Source organism: Stylophora pistillata, chromosome 2 (genome assembly GCF_964205215.1).
Source record: "Stylophora pistillata chromosome 2, jaStyPist1.2, whole genome shotgun sequence".
Taxonomy (NCBI): Eukaryota; Metazoa; Cnidaria; class Anthozoa; order Scleractinia; family Pocilloporidae; genus Stylophora; species Stylophora pistillata.
The window spans coordinates 51,108,858-51,123,600 of record NC_142520.1 but is presented as its reverse complement, the minus strand read 5'-3'; the positions used below and the strand labels follow the sequence as shown (position 1 = coordinate 51,123,600).

General features: G+C 39.8%; 2 protein-coding genes, 2 long non-coding RNA genes and 1 pseudogene across 5 annotated transcripts in view; 1 reads left to right on the top strand and 4 right to left on the bottom strand.

Moving 5' to 3' along the window:
- LOC148740179 (uncharacterized) overlaps positions 1-6,514 on the bottom strand; it is a 31,844-nt gene extending 25,330 nt beyond the window's left edge. The window contains exons 1-2 of one of the 2 annotated variants that reach the window (XM_088748368.1): positions 6,295-6,514; positions 5,635-5,697 (exon numbers count right to left, since the gene is read on the bottom strand). In XM_088748368.1, coding sequence (XP_088604494.1) covers positions 5,635-5,697; positions 6,295-6,363 — 132 coding nt within the window. In that variant the 5' untranslated portion in view covers positions 6,364-6,514. The remainder of the gene's footprint in view (positions 1-5,634; positions 5,698-6,294) is intronic. The other variant, XM_088748367.1, reaches the window with a different exon arrangement.
- On the bottom strand, positions 217-1,358 carry LOC148740180 (uncharacterized). The gene is made up of 3 exons (XR_015996503.1): positions 1,139-1,358; positions 714-804; positions 217-262 (listed from the first exon to the last, which is right to left on the bottom strand). It is a non-coding gene; the product is annotated as an uncharacterized LOC148740180 (long non-coding RNA).
- Positions 6,515-7,653: 1,139 nt separating the features above from the next.
- LOC148740178 (uncharacterized) lies at positions 7,654-9,914 on the top strand. The gene is made up of 3 exons (XR_015996493.1): positions 7,654-8,247; positions 8,394-8,533; positions 8,881-9,914. It is a non-coding gene; the product is annotated as an uncharacterized LOC148740178 (long non-coding RNA).
- Positions 9,915-10,614: 700 nt separating this feature from the next.
- LOC148740177 (uncharacterized) lies at positions 10,615-11,339 on the bottom strand (annotated as a pseudogene).
- Positions 11,340-11,390: 51 nt separating this feature from the next.
- Positions 11,391-14,664, bottom strand: LOC148740176 (uncharacterized). The gene is made up of 3 exons (XM_088748356.1): positions 13,311-14,664; positions 12,713-12,769; positions 11,391-12,256 (listed from the first exon to the last, which is right to left on the bottom strand). Exons 1-3 carry the CDS (start codon positions 13,377-13,379, stop codon positions 11,642-11,644), a joined length of 741 nt encoding a protein of 246 aa, XP_088604482.1. The 5' UTR covers positions 13,380-14,664; the 3' UTR covers positions 11,391-11,641.
- Between the last annotated feature and the right edge of the window lie 79 nt (positions 14,665-14,743).

The following is a 14,743-nucleotide window of genomic DNA, read 5'->3' as shown; positions in this document are numbered from 1 at the left end:
CATCCACTCTTTTTTACAAAGGCTATATCTGTTATAAGCTAAAAAAAGTAATGAAGAGAACAAAGATCTGTATTATCTCTTGATCTCATTTTGTTATGGTTCTTTTTCTTCCAGCTATGCACTGTGAATGGAGCGTGACCCACATCAGTCTGAAAGATCATAAGTGATCTAGAATTCCCAAAACTTGTTCTCCAGTTACTACTTGCCCTTCACTGTTCTTAAATATTCATCCTTGTATTTCTTAAAGTTGGCTTTTCTATAACTGAAATTAAAAGCAAGAATTATCAACATGATAACTCAAACAGTCTGTTAGCCCTAAGCTTAGGACAAGGTTGGCACAAACAAATGCACCAAGTTTTTTAAGTACTTGAACAGTTCAACGGAAGAACAGCCATAGTTTTAAGGAAAAGTCTTTTCAGCTTGTTCTACTGGTTCACAGATGAAGATTGGGCTGTTTTCACTTTAACGTATCTGTTCTAGAACCATTAATCCAGAGTATGTTGAGATCAACAAATGGACTCCATGTTGCCAAACCTCTTGATAGTAATAGGTCAGATATGATCCCAAAATATGTTCAGAAAACAAAAAAAACTAGCAACCAAGGCCCAGTTGAGTGTGTCACACTGAACACTGCATGTCACTGGGTGTGAAAGTGTTTGTATAACTGTTACTGCCTGGTTTTGAGAAGTGGAAAAAGCTTTTAAATTACTTACAATCCTTCCATACACTGTTTCATGGCTTTGTGTTCTGGGCGGCAAGTCCAAGCCAAAGAGATGGTACGGTCCTTTGCACGCTCTAGAAAGGCTTGCAGAAGAAGAAATACAAAACTGATCAATGGCAACACTAAACCAATAACTTTACTATGTTCAAATTCACGTGACCTGTGCCCAATTAGCTTGGTGGTATAGTTAAACATCTCATCCCCAGTTGAAACCAAAAAAGTAATTTTTCCAAACGACATCGATATATTTTTAAGCAGAAGAGAGATAGAAGGAAGAAAAAAATATCCACTTTGGAATATTGATTGTCTGATTTAATACAAACTCTTCATGCAAGGAAAATTCTATGAAATATATAATATCCTTTAAAAAAAAATTATATTTATATCTTGGGAGTAAAAAGTTATATTATAATTCACCTTAGTTTGTTTCAGACACAGTTTAATGTGGTGATAAGAGTACTGTCCCTTCTCATGATTAAGGAGGTTCGAAAGGGTTTTTTTGACCGCGGGGAGAATGGATTCCAAGATACACGCAAGCTTATTACTCGCGAGAGAAATAAGCGATGGCGCGCGCGATCAGATCCGCGGGCGAGTTGTAAACAAACATGGCCGCCATTAGCGTTTCAAAATTGCCGGGTACCTCTAGCTCTATTGTTTCCAGCGGAAGTGGTTATTTGAGAAACAAAAATGGAAAGTTTACTTTTTGAAAGCAGGTAGGAAAATGTTCGGATGGCAGGGTTCTTGCCGAAAGTGGTCAAAAAATTTTTATTTAACAAGCTAAAGGAGGATGGTGAAGTCGACACCCCATCAATAATGTCGTGTCGAGTGCATTCGGTAGGTCTTAGTTTGTTCCGCGAGAAATTTAAGTTGATACCTCTGAGTGCTACGATTTGTTTCGCATTGTATTTGACTCCTAATAAAATGACCGAGAACTTTCCTAAACAACTCACTGGAAGATGAAAAGGAAAATGAAATCATTGTTGGATCCAGGATTGTAAACATTGACAGTTTTATGAACAGAAATGGAGAAGTGGAAATGTTGCTATAAAAATAAACACAATTTCCAGTAAACAAGGGATCGTAAAAATGTAGATGAGACTTTAAATTAATTCTAATTCAACTACAGACGGTAAAATTAAAATAAAATGTTCATTTTAAACTTGTGAGAAAGATTGATATTTCCCTCGATAAACTGTAAATTACAACTACGAAAAGGCAAACTCGCATTTGTTAAGAAAGGATTGCAAAATTTGTTTTGTTTTCCATTTAAAATGGAATAATGAAAGTTCACGGTTATGGCAGTGGCAAAGAGAAAAAAAAAAAAATGAAGCCAAGTCTTGTTCATACCTCTAGTACCTCGCAAATTATAGAAATTCGCGAAATCTGCGACGACCAACAAATTACTGACGAATACGAAACCCTAATTTCCACTGAGTTTGACACTCATGACAATCTGGAAGACGTTAAAGCAAATTCTTTTCACTACAAATTATTTTCACTCCTCCACTTCAAATTGCACATGAACAATAATTATATCGGTCAATCATGGTAAATGCATGTGCATCGCTGAATAAGGCCTTCGATCAAGCCATCTTCTCGGAACAACGACAAGATACCATCCAGACGTTCGATGGAAAGCTTCATCTTTCGACAAACATGGTCCAGAAGCTGGCAGATGCTTGTTTGTCTCATGTTACACGACAATCTGTGTACGAGAAACTCAACATTACCGGCCTCAATGGAGTACTGGCATTGGCGCCATCTGCAAAATCAACTTGTCATCATGTATCGAACTCCGCTTGAGAATTCTCTCCGGAGTTCATTTCCAACTGTCGTAGCAGTAAGCAGTCTGAGTCTCAAATGATGACTTATTTTTCAGGAAGGTGTAAAATTACAAAACAATGTGAATCCATCTTCAGGATGAACGATTTTTTCCGCTCTGAGGGCATCCATCGATTAATCGCGCGGACACGAACTCGTCCTCGCGAAAATGAGCCTGTGAGTCAGCGGTATAGTTAAAAAACGCGTTACCGGATATAAAAGTGTAAGCTAGTATTGGAAAAAATAAATAAATAAATAAACCTTGCTAAGTTGATGAACTAATATCTCGAAAATTAGTTCGGTGACCTACCCTGATTTTTTGTATACAAATTATTTACATCATTACGCATTCCTGAAGAAAATTTTAAAAAAATTTATCTGGTGGAAATTTTTTTACATTTTAAAACAGCATTTTCCTAAATAATTCAAGTTCTACAAGGTATTTTTTTATATCGTGTATACAGGTAGAGAATGTGATGATGTTTAAGAAATTTGAAAAAAAAAACTAGGTCACCCACTTGGTTTTTGAGATATCTTTCAAAAACTGAGTTTTAGAGGGTCTTTTAACACAACTGTACTGTTGCCATGGCAACAGATAATGCCTGACGAACCCCCTTAAAAGATTGCCCTAACATAGTGTTATGCATATGTCGAGTTATTATCCTGGTGATAAGTTTGACAGTCCTGATATCTTTTACTGATTGGCGCTTGCTGTTAATTGTTGAAAACCCTTTCGAGCCTCCTTAATACATGGCTATAGCATACTCCACCCCACTCCACCCCTCCCAGTGCCATGTTTGTTCATGTCTGGGAGGAGACAAGCAGTGAGAATGAGTTAAAAGGCTCCAGACAAGTACTGGGGCTACTCAAACAAGACAGAGGCAGCTGGGATTATTGAAGATGTATGTTGTGACAGAAATTAAACCTTCAGCCAAATATATTCTACGAACTCTTCCACACCAACTAGATACCCACACCACCCCCAGAGGTTACACTGGTATTCAAGTGACTATGAGTACTCTTACTTCCTCATCTCTCCATCCCCACACTACCTACTAATTAAATGAAAATTTCTCCATGCTGGCACCCCCCTTTCTGCATACCTGGTGAGACAGATGTACGGATTTTTCGGAGAAAAAAGTACAATTATGTCGGCAAATTTGAAGTTATTGAGCAGCTTAAATAAACTAAAAAAATTATCAATGCAATATGATTGTCGTTGTTGTATAACTTGGTCTTTTAACTTCGAATTCTTTAATTTTTTCGGTAAGCTTGGAAAACTGGACCAGTTACTTTGAGTAGAAGCTTACTGGTTGGAGTTTTGAGAAAACTGTTACAAAAAGGCAAACAAGGTTTTTGTCTTCATTTGTTTTTCGTTTTGTCTTTCTTTATCGTGTTAGTTTCCAACAAGAACGAATTTAAGTGCGCTCTGACGAAGGGCGGCCAATTCATCATCATCATCATCATGTTTATTTGTTCAAGCAGGTTGAATTTATTGGCAACTGTATAAGCTGATGTGGACCTGCTGTTTTCCCACCCAACCCACCCCAGGGGAGGACATCCAGCACACAGTAATCTCGTGCGTGGGAAATTAACGTCTCTTACCCCTTACCCTTTAAGAGACGGGACCTCCGGCTTTACGTCCTATCCGAGAAGACGAAACAATGTGAGTGAAGTGTCTTGCTTAAGGACTCAACGTTAAGCCCCAGCCAGGACTTGAACCCTGGCCGTTTAACCCAGAGTCCAGCGCACTGACCACTGGACTACTCACGCCTCACTAATCCAATAATAACTAACATTATTGTTGTAATTAACATTATTATTGAATTGTGGATTGTGTAATTAACATTATTAAATCAGTTAATAAAACGAAACTGTCATTTTGTGCCGTGGCACTCGCTAAATATCAGTTGATAATTGCGATGGTTGTCTTTCTAATTAACAATTGGTTTATGCTTTAGCGTGCACTATCGAGTTATGGAGCACGCGGGAAGTTTGGAGAGCACGAAAGAAGCGTAAGAGTTGCCCGAGGCGAAAGCCGAGGGCAACTCTAGCTTCTTGAGTGCTCTCCAAACTTCCCACGTGCTCCATAACTCGATAGTGCACAACTGAAAGCATGAACCAATTGTTTTAGAACATAGCCGGTAGAATTGTGCATCAAATCCGACGGGAAAAGTGGACAACAATATCAGTTGAAGCGAATCGTGATGGCGCTGATGCCGAGTCTCCTTTTCCTTTGTTTTTCTCTTTTTCTGCCTCATTTAAGAACTCTAGCCCAAGGGAAAAGGTCGAAACATTGTCTTCGTTTTCGGACTAGTAGGCCGAGTTTCTGTTTGTATCCATTATTGTCGCGAAATATATTATTTTTCTCTACGCTAACAATGGGCGCTCGCGCGAAAAAAAAATTTCTGGCGAAGTCGGATTTGCTGACGCTATCAGCGTGCACTATCGGGATTTTGAGCACGCTTACGTATAATGAATTTGATTGCGCGACTCAGCTAGCTATGTTCTAAAAATAAATAGAGGCTGATAGTTTCTAAAGAAACTGTTTGGAGCTGCGTCGGTGGGGGTAACGAAATGATTTCAATATATCAACAAAGTTGAAATGGTAAATTGGCCACCGTTACGATTATAAAAGCTGACGTTTCGAGCGTTAGCCCTTCGTCGGAGCGAATAGAGGAATTGTGGATTGTGTGTGCTTTGAAAGGCAGGAAATGGAGCTACGTGATTGATGGGAACATGGCAACGAGAAAAACACGAATAAATTAGTTGAATGAAAAGCGTTCGTTGATAACTGTGGGATTTAGACTGCCCGTTTGAAAGATGAGGTTTTGTTCTAGAGTTTTACGGCTTTCAGTGCTACCTAAGTGTAAGGAAAGACCGCAGATTGCCATTTGTTGAAGCTCCATTTTCTGCCTTTAAAAGCACACACAACCCACAATTCCTCTATTCGCTCCGACGAAGGGCTAACGCTCGAAACGTCAGCTTTCATAATCGTAACGGTGGCCAATTTACCCTTTCTAAAAATAGCCTCGAGTTTGTGAACTCGACTCAGTTTCCCTCGCTGGTCTTCGAGAATCTACGTGACTTACTTGTGCCTTGCAGGGGCCTGAGTCTGTTGAACACGCCGACTGGAAACAACATGAAGGAGTGACCTAAGAAAAACGGAATATTAAATGTACAATTATTAGAAACTGAAGAGTCTCTATTCGTCCAGCCAAGAAAAAAAATTATTCTAAGGGCTGAGAACCCTCAATTTTTAGAGATATTGATAAAGTATGCTGAAAATTCAAGACATCAAAAACAGCTTGGAAATTCATAATCATGGAAAGAAGCCATCACGAATGTCGAATTAACCGGAATATGTGAAAATACCACGCAACTGAACCACTAGTTCCAAACAAACCAAAAAATTACAACAGCTCTGTTAAACTACTTTTTTAATCAAAAAATAAGGTTATGTTATTTTTTTAAAAGGATAAATTATTTACTTCTAGACAATGGAAAATACTTCAAATGTCGAATACTTGTGAAATAAAAATCTGACGGCTGGTATGATGCGGCGTTTCGTCTCGGCTAAGAGACTCGGATACATTTCAAGTAATTCCCAGCGGAGTCGTCAAGCATTGCGCTCAAATCCTGTTCACCAAATCAAGATGTTAGCGGTCTGGCCCTCTTTCGCAGAAGGATAATTCCCAAACGCAAATTTACGATTAAATATTTGTCTTTCAAATACTTGTGAAATTACTTACTGGACAGAGAAATACCACCAAATATACGACTGCCAGACCTGTGTTTGAAAAAGTGGGAAAGAACTTCATGCCTTTTCTGAGCCAAATGATTTGTAAAGCTTCAACAGTAGCGATGCTTTTGATATAAGAGTTAAGGACCTTTCTTACTGTAGGTAGTGTCGGTCGACATAATCGGTCGCTATATCGGTCGACATGTCGACCGCTACTCGGCCGACACACGGTCGACGTATCGATCGAGTGTCGGTTGAGTTATCAGCCGATACTTTGGACGATTTTGGGGCCGACCATTTAACTTTTGAGAGGGGGGGATGGGTGATTTATGGTCATCAAGAATTTTTTTTTCTAGCAATCTGCTGTGTAGGATATTTATTCCGTTCTAAATGCTTTTTCTTTCTGTTATATTTGGCCTGCATGCAATTTTTTTCTTCCAACAAGCGCTTGCAGGAATTTTTTTTTCAAAATCACTCACCCCCACCCTCAAGAGTTAAATGGTCGGCTCCATAGTCTCGTCGACACTCGGCCGATACCTTATCGATACTTTACCGATAATCTACCGATAATCTGCCGATACCTTACTGCTACTCGATCGATACTCGGCCGACCAAATGTCGGTTGAATCTCGCTCGATACGTTGGTCGTTAATTGCCCTACAATATCTTACTTTTGAGCTTCCATATAAAAGAGAACGGCGAGTTTTATCAAGTTTTATAATTGGGGGAATTATGGGCTTGCTAGAACAGATTACCTCGCCGACAGTTCACCGATAGTCGACCGATAGTCCTCGATAGTTCACCGATAGTTTACCGGTAGATCATCGACAGTATCGGCCGTCACTCGGCCGATATGTCGGCCGAGTAGCGGTCGACACTCGACTGACATATCGGTCGAATATCACCCAAGTGTCGGTCGAGTATCGGCTGACATATCGACCGATACTGGACTGATGCTCTACCGGCACTCGGCCGACATTCGACCGATGTGTCGGCCGACTGTCGGCCGCTACTCGGCCGACATATCGGCCGACATAGTGTCGACTGACACTATCCCTGTAAACATGATCCAGAATTAAAATGACGCATCAGATCACTGCCTCGTAACTTAATTATTGCAATTTGGAACATGAACTTTTACGAGCATGGACATTGTTTACATTTATCTTAAGTGAGCATTAATAAGATAGCGCAATGAATTTCTTCCTAAGACGTATTTTCTCTCCTAAGAAATCATGATCTCAGAACAAAGCTGGTGTGTTTCTTATTGATGCGCAGCTTTCATTTCATGAAACGTTCTTTTGAATATTGCAGTGACCTCGGTTTACAATCTGAGATAACGAAGCCAAGCATCTGCAGGGGTCTGGGTATTAAAACCAAGACAAAATGGCGGTTGAATTTGTGCAGAAGTTCTTGAAAAGTGCCGCGTTCTTAGAGATGAAATTTGGTATCGTGTCTCTTCAACTGAGAAGAAATCTATAAGTATATATTTATCAGATGTATTTCTTCTAGTGCAGTTGCTGGAATGATGTTTCTGTTTTTTCAAGGAGGTTTACAAACGGGATATTTCGTCCTTTATGAATGACCTCCAATCTTTTAATCGCACCTGTGTGTGGCTGTATTTCGTTATTCATATCAGGCAGTTGTGCTTCCCTGGTGTTTCTCTCGAGCTCTGTATTGATCGAGGAAAATGAATGGCACAAAATCTTACCAAACAAACTTAATGCGTGTATACATACTCCTTAAAAAAATATTCGTTAGCGAATTTAGTGCGTCCCGAGGTGTGTTCAACTTTTTGGATTTGGGAGTGTAGTCGTGTTCAAAATCTTGGGAGGACGGTTTCGATCAGTGTTGTCAAGCAGCTTGACTCATCCAGGAGCATTTGCTAGAAAATACATTCCAGCCAAATGGCAAGATTATGCATCTGCATCTGCTGCTGTCAAAAGGAGTCTTCGTTTATTAGGTGAGTCTTGCTGTGAACAGTATTCGTTTACGCGTACTGGGAAAGTCCTGTTCATTTGGAAATTGCTAGCACTGAGCATTTATCCCCAGTTAGCGGGTCGACATAACCACCATATTTGCAGCACTTTATCAATATGTTTTGTGTAGGAAAGAAACATGGCTGTTATTCCTGTGGAAGGCGATGGTGGACGTCTTATGTTGGGGATCATATACCCCAAATAAGTTGGTTAGAGAAGGACAACTGCAAAGATTTTATCCACAGTGCACTCACTGCTCAAATTTACAAGGTAAAAGTTCATAGCTTGGGAACTACCAGCATCTAATTTTTCCTTGCAGTATCACTGCTGAATTGAAAGCTTAGGGTCATGAGAGTATAGGAAATGATTACAAACTAAAACAGCTCTTGATTGTCCTACAAATTCTCTTTGTCAAAACTGATTGACATGTAACTTCTTTTGGCATTATTACTACATTACTCAGCAAACAGGTAGTTAGAATAGACATTGTTATCAGCTGTGGGAAGTTACTTAGATTTCACATCAAATATACTTAAATAATATATATGATATTGATATAAATGAGTAACTGTCGTAAAGCCAGTTCACCAATGATGGAAGCTTCTATCTTCTTTCAGGAGCAGCATTGTCATCCGTGTCAAGACTGCGACGTGTTGCAAAACTCATGGTTCATCTTTAAGGCTCTATCATTTATGGTTACCATTACCTCTTCCACTGGCAGTTCTTAGGAACTACAACTACGACGATAGCGCCATACTGTGCCTTTAAAAGCACACACAACCCACAATTCCTCTATTCGTTCCGACGAAGGGCTAACGCTCGAAACGTCAGCTTTTGTAATCGTTACGGTGGCCAATTTACCTCTTCAACTTTGTTGATATATCCAAATTATTTCGTTACTCCCACCGACGCAGTTCCAAACAGTTTCTTTCGAAACTATCAGCCTTTAATAATATTTTAGAACGTACGCGAGTCAGTCTCTTTGTTACGGGATTGAAGGGACATCTGAAGATACACTGACGGAAATAAAATACAAAAGCACAAAGTTCCCAAAGGTCAACAAGTACTCGTACTACTCCGGTCGATTCTTATTTACGTTCAAGTTGGATCAGCGATGGGGTTAGGGTTATACTGAGCAGGACCATGGCTTTGCAAAGACCGCTGGCTGTATTAACCGATAGAAGGACGTCAGCAAGGGGCTCACTCTGGAGGTTTACAAGACCGATAAAAATGAGAGGGGGTTGGGATCAAGTTTCTCAAGGTGGCCATCACATAGGACTCGTCGTGTGTTCAGTAATGAAAGGTCGCCTAGAAGATTTCAAGACTTGCCTGAGTGGTGGTACATAAATGATAGATCACGAATAAGAATTTTTATTGCTATGTCTTAAAAGAAGTAACCGCATGAGTTTTGCGGTGAAGAAGTCAATTTCGTGTTCGGGTTTAACCAAAGATGCCTAAGTCACTATTAAATACCAAATCAGTACCGCCAGTGTACTTGTGCAAAACGTTTCTCTAACAGGAATAATAAGCGTGTTCTTCATTATTCAACAACTTTAAAGACTAACTTGCTATCAAAGAGTCTGCCAAAATGACCTTCAATTTATACTCTAATCAAAATTTCTTAACATTAAAATGTGACGAAGTGGGACTACATAGTGTCGGTGTGAGGTTTTTGAGAGCTTTTCCTGACTTATTTTCCCCTAATTTGACAAAAATGATTAACACTGGAGAATTAAAGAAAACAAATGGCCCGGCTACGAGATTCGTATCACGTTACAGCTTGTTACCACGCCAACCTTGTTCAATCTATGAGGGATGCATTAATAAATCAAATGCAACTTGGGGACATTCGGTTAAAAATCCTTATTCGTTTACTTTCAGATGGAAGGCCTTCCCCCTAAATCTGTACAGATATTGTTTCGTAAGAATTGGTATGAAGAGTTATATGAGACAGATACACTTTTCAAGCTTTGTAAATCACAATATCCTTAATCCACTGTAGCCTGAATAGATTTTTTTCTCTTTTTCTTTTTTTGAAAAAAGGACCTCCCCAAGTGACTTTAAAATGCTACTGATCCCCTTTCCCCCTCCCCTCGATTGGTGACCCTTACCCCCCCCCTCACTACAATTAAATCACCAGTCTGTTACTTTTTTTTCGCGGCATGTTTGTATGTTGTCAAAGTACCTTTCATGCGTCACCTTCCTCGCCGTAATTTTTCAATTTCATGGTAACTGAACTGAATAGAGTGCAATATTAATTTGGTCTGAAATAATAGGAGTGGGTTCAAAATCGAACGAGCTCGCGCCCAGTGCAAGCTTGCTTTAAGTCTCAAACAGGACAAAGATTCTTCCTTTTTATTCTGCTTTATTTATTGATCAAAGCTACCATACATTTTTCCCATTTTTTATTACTTTTCCAGTCGCAAGTGACCCTTTTAAAGTGTGAAACTTAAAAAGAAGGAAAGTAAAAGAAAGCTCTAAGCGTATCATTTTTGCAACTCTAATCAAGGCTACCTTTCTAAACAAAATTCTCAACTTTCCCTCAATCTGTTGATTTCGATTTCATTCTCTGAGAGAGCTTTTTCTTCTACGCATCATCTTCTATTATGGAGACTTTGATAAACCTGATTCCAACCTTTTCTTCCTTGTTACTTTTGTACACCTCCAGAGTGAGTCCCTTACCGGGCATCATTCGGTTGTTGTAGCCAGCGGTCGCCACGAAGCCTCCGTCATGCGCAGTGTAGCATGATCCCCAGCGTCAATCCAACTTGAGGGTAATGACAAACTCACCGGGGTAGAAAGAGTCGGAGGGTTTCGGTGTATGGGATCCGTAACGAATAGACTGTAAGGTGGGACCAGAAGCACCTTCTATTCCAAAGCATGGAGAATTGCTACCATAATTATTCTTGTCATCTGCTTGAAACCCGATCATTCTGATACCGTCTGATACGCCATATCGAATATCGTTGTCAGCCGACTGTCCTACGCTGACGTCATGTGCGACCGTGATCTCAATAGTCAGCGGTGTTGAATCTTTAAGCACACCAGCAGGAATGGGAATGGCAAAAATGGGAAAGGGAAAAATGATATGGTTTCAGAAAAGAAAAGACTCAAATGGGGCAAAAGATACCATTTTTCAATTTTAATTTATTAATGAAACCACCTTACAATTTTCCCCATATGCATAATTATCATTCTTCCAACCGCAGTTTACCAAGTGACCCTTTTAAAGTGTCAAACTTAAAAAAGAAACAAAGAAAAGAAAACTCAAAGCATATCATTTTTGCAACTCTAATCTAAGCTACATTTCTGCAAAAAACTCTCGACTTTCTCTCAATCTGTTGATTTCGATTTCATTCTTTACGACAGCTTTTTCTTCTATGCATCATCTTCTATGATGGAGACTTTGATAAACCTGATTCCAACCTTTTCAACCTTGTCATGTTTGTACACCTCCAGAGTGAGTCCCTTACTGGGCATCAGTCGGTTGTTGTAGCCAGCGGTCCTCACGAAGCCTCCGTCATGCGCAGTGTAGCATGATCCCCAGCGTTCATCCAACTTGAGGGTAATGACAAATTGGCCGGGATAGAAAGAATCGGAGGGTTTTGGTGTAAAGGATCCGTAACGAATAGACTGTAAGGTGGGACCAGAAGCACCTTCTATTCCGTAGCATGGAGATACACTACCATAATTACCTTTGTTACATGTTTCAAACCCGATCATTCTGATACCGTCTGATACGCCATATCGAATATCGCTGTCAGACGACTGTGGTATGCTTACGTCATGTGCGACCGTGATCTCAACAGTCAGCGGTGTTGAATCTTTAAGCACACTAGCAGGAATCATGGGAACCTTGAGGAGGGCGGGGTTCGCGGTAGAGCTTGCGTTGAATGTGAGCTGTGCAGCAGTCAGCGAACGCGAGCTATCAATGTAGGACGCATGCGCCTCCAGCCAAGATGGAGTCATGGTTTGATGATAGATCACTTTTTGCTGCAAAGAAGGAACATTGACACGTTAACTTAGAAGTTATTGAGCAGCTTCTATTGATTAAAAAATATCAATGAAATATGAATGCAGATGTTGCATAACTTGGTCTTTGAACTTCGTTAATCGTTTGGGTAAGCTTGAAAATCTGGACCAGTTACATCGAGTAAAAGGTTACAGGTAGGAGTTTTGGGGAAAATGTTCTAAAAAAGGCAAACAAGGTTTTTGTCCGGATTTGTTTTTCGTTTCGCCTTTCTTTGCCTTTACAAGAACGAATTTAACTCAGGTTCGCTCCGACGAAGGGCGACCAACTAACAGTATTAACTCAGTTGATAAAACCAAACTGTCATTTTGTGCCGTGGCACTCGAAAAGTATCAAAGGTTGTCATTCTAAAAGTAGCCTCGAGTTTGAGAACTAGAGTCAGTTTTCCTGGCTGATCTTTGAGAGTTCACGTAACTTACTTGTGCCTTGCAGGGGTCTGTGGAACACGCTGACTGGAAACAACGGGAAGGAGCGACCTGAGAAAAGCGGAAAATTTAATATATGATTATTAGAAACTGAAAACTCTGAATCTTTGTTTCCCTGGCCTAAAAAGAATATTTTAAGGGCTGATAACCCTTAGTTTTTAGAGGTATCGATAAAGTATGTTGAAAATTCAAGACATCGAGCACAGCTTGGAAATTTATAATGGAAGGAGCCAGCACGCGGAATGTCGCACGGAACATGTGTAAGTTACTGCGCAACTGAATCAAAACTGAGTTACAAAAAGACCAAAAATTTGTGACAGCTCTGTTAAACTGCAATGAATAAAAACTCACCCTTTGCCACAAAATACGACGTGCGTTTAGATGCATTAATTGCTTTATCCAGATAAAAGATAAAATGTTATTTGAGCGTTAAAGTATTCAATTTTGATATCAACATTGTGCGTTTAATCAAGCGTTGTAGACATGTATCTTTTAATTGTCTCGCCCAATTTATCTGCTTATCAGTTCTGACTAATTTTGCCAATGTTTACATCTTATTCGTATTAAAATCTTTAAAAAAAAAGTTACTCACCGGGCAGAGGACTGCGGCCAAATATACGAATGCTAGGCCTGTGTTTGAAAAAGTTGGGAATAACTTCATGCCTTTTCTCAGCTGAATAATTTGTAAAAACCTTCAACACAGTAGTGATACCTTAGACGTAAGAGTTAAAATGACGCGTCAGCTCACTGCCATGTCTCTTCAATTTATTGTAATTTGGAACATGAACTTTTACGAGCATGGACATTGTTTACACTTATCTCAAGTGCCTATTGATTAAACAGCGCAATGATTTTTCTTCCTAAGACGCATTTGCCTTCCTAATAAATCACGCTCTCAGAATAAAGCTTGTGTATTTCTTACTGGTACGCAACTTTTACTATATTTGGAACTTGGAACTTGTACCCCCAAATAGCTAGGCTAACGCTGGGAGATATAGAATAACTAGTTTGTAATGCTAATAATCTACGATAAATATGTGAAGTCTAAAAGAAACAATAAATGTAAATGGTTCAAAATCTGTTCAGGTGGTTCGGGGTCTTCATGTTCTGAATGTCCCTTATGGCTAATGATTTAAAAGAAGTAATGTTCTTAGCTTGGACTGTTTGAGTTGACAGTTTATTCCATACCCGAACTGTTCGTGTAAACGGAGAATAACTGTGCGCCAAAACACTTGTGTGGGGCTGGAGCATGGCATGTTGGATCCTTGGTCTAGGAGATGGTTGGATCTAGAAGGTGGGAATTCAAGATCTATGAGATTATTTTTGATTTTATGAAAAAGAGTCACTTGGGCCAGCAAACGTCTGGATTCCAAAGAGTCCCAACCAAGTTGATTTACAAGATCTTGTGAGTTTGTAGATCTCTTGTAATTGTGTGCGACGAAACGAGCAGCCTGTCGCTGGAATTTTTCGATAGTTTCAGTGTCCCTGTTTGTGTGTGGATTCCAGGTAGCGCTTGCATATTCTAGTAGAGGTCGAATAATTGCTTTGTAGGCTCTTTCCTTGACTTCGGGTGTACACGGTTGTAAAGTCCGTTTGACCAGCCCGAGAGCCCTATTGGCTTTGTTGGAAGTTTTGTCACATTTTTTTTTCCAATTTAGCTTGCTCGTTAATCTAACACCCAGATAATCATAGGAAGTTACATGTTCCAAGACCTGACTATGCATGTAATATGGTAGTATGACAACGGATCGCTTGTTGGTTAAGGAAATGTGGTAGCATTTCTTAACATTAAACTCCATCTGCCAAAGACAGGCCCATGAAGTTAGTCTGTCAAGGTCTTGTTGAAGGATAAGATGATCCGCAGGTGATACAACCTGTCGGTAATGGTAATGGTGTCGTCAGCAAAGAGTCTAATATTTGACTTGATGTCACCCACGATGTCATTTATGTACGTCAAGAAAAGCGACGTTCTTCCGAATGTCGCAGTGACCTCTTGTTGTAATCTGAGCCAAAGAAGCAAAGCAT

Coding starts and splice junctions, on each gene's coding strand:
- LOC148740176 (XM_088748356.1), bottom strand. CDS start 13,379: ATGAAGTTATTCCCAACTTTTTCAAACACAGGCCTAGCATTCGTATAT. Junction 12,770..13,310: donor TGGCCGCAGTCCTCTGCCCG/GTGAGTAACTTT, acceptor CGCTTTTCTCAG/GTCGCTCCTTCCCGTTGTTT. Junction 12,257..12,712: donor CAGACCCCTGCAAGGCACAA/GTAAGTTACGTG, acceptor CCTTCTTTGCAG/CAAAAAGTGATCTATCATCA.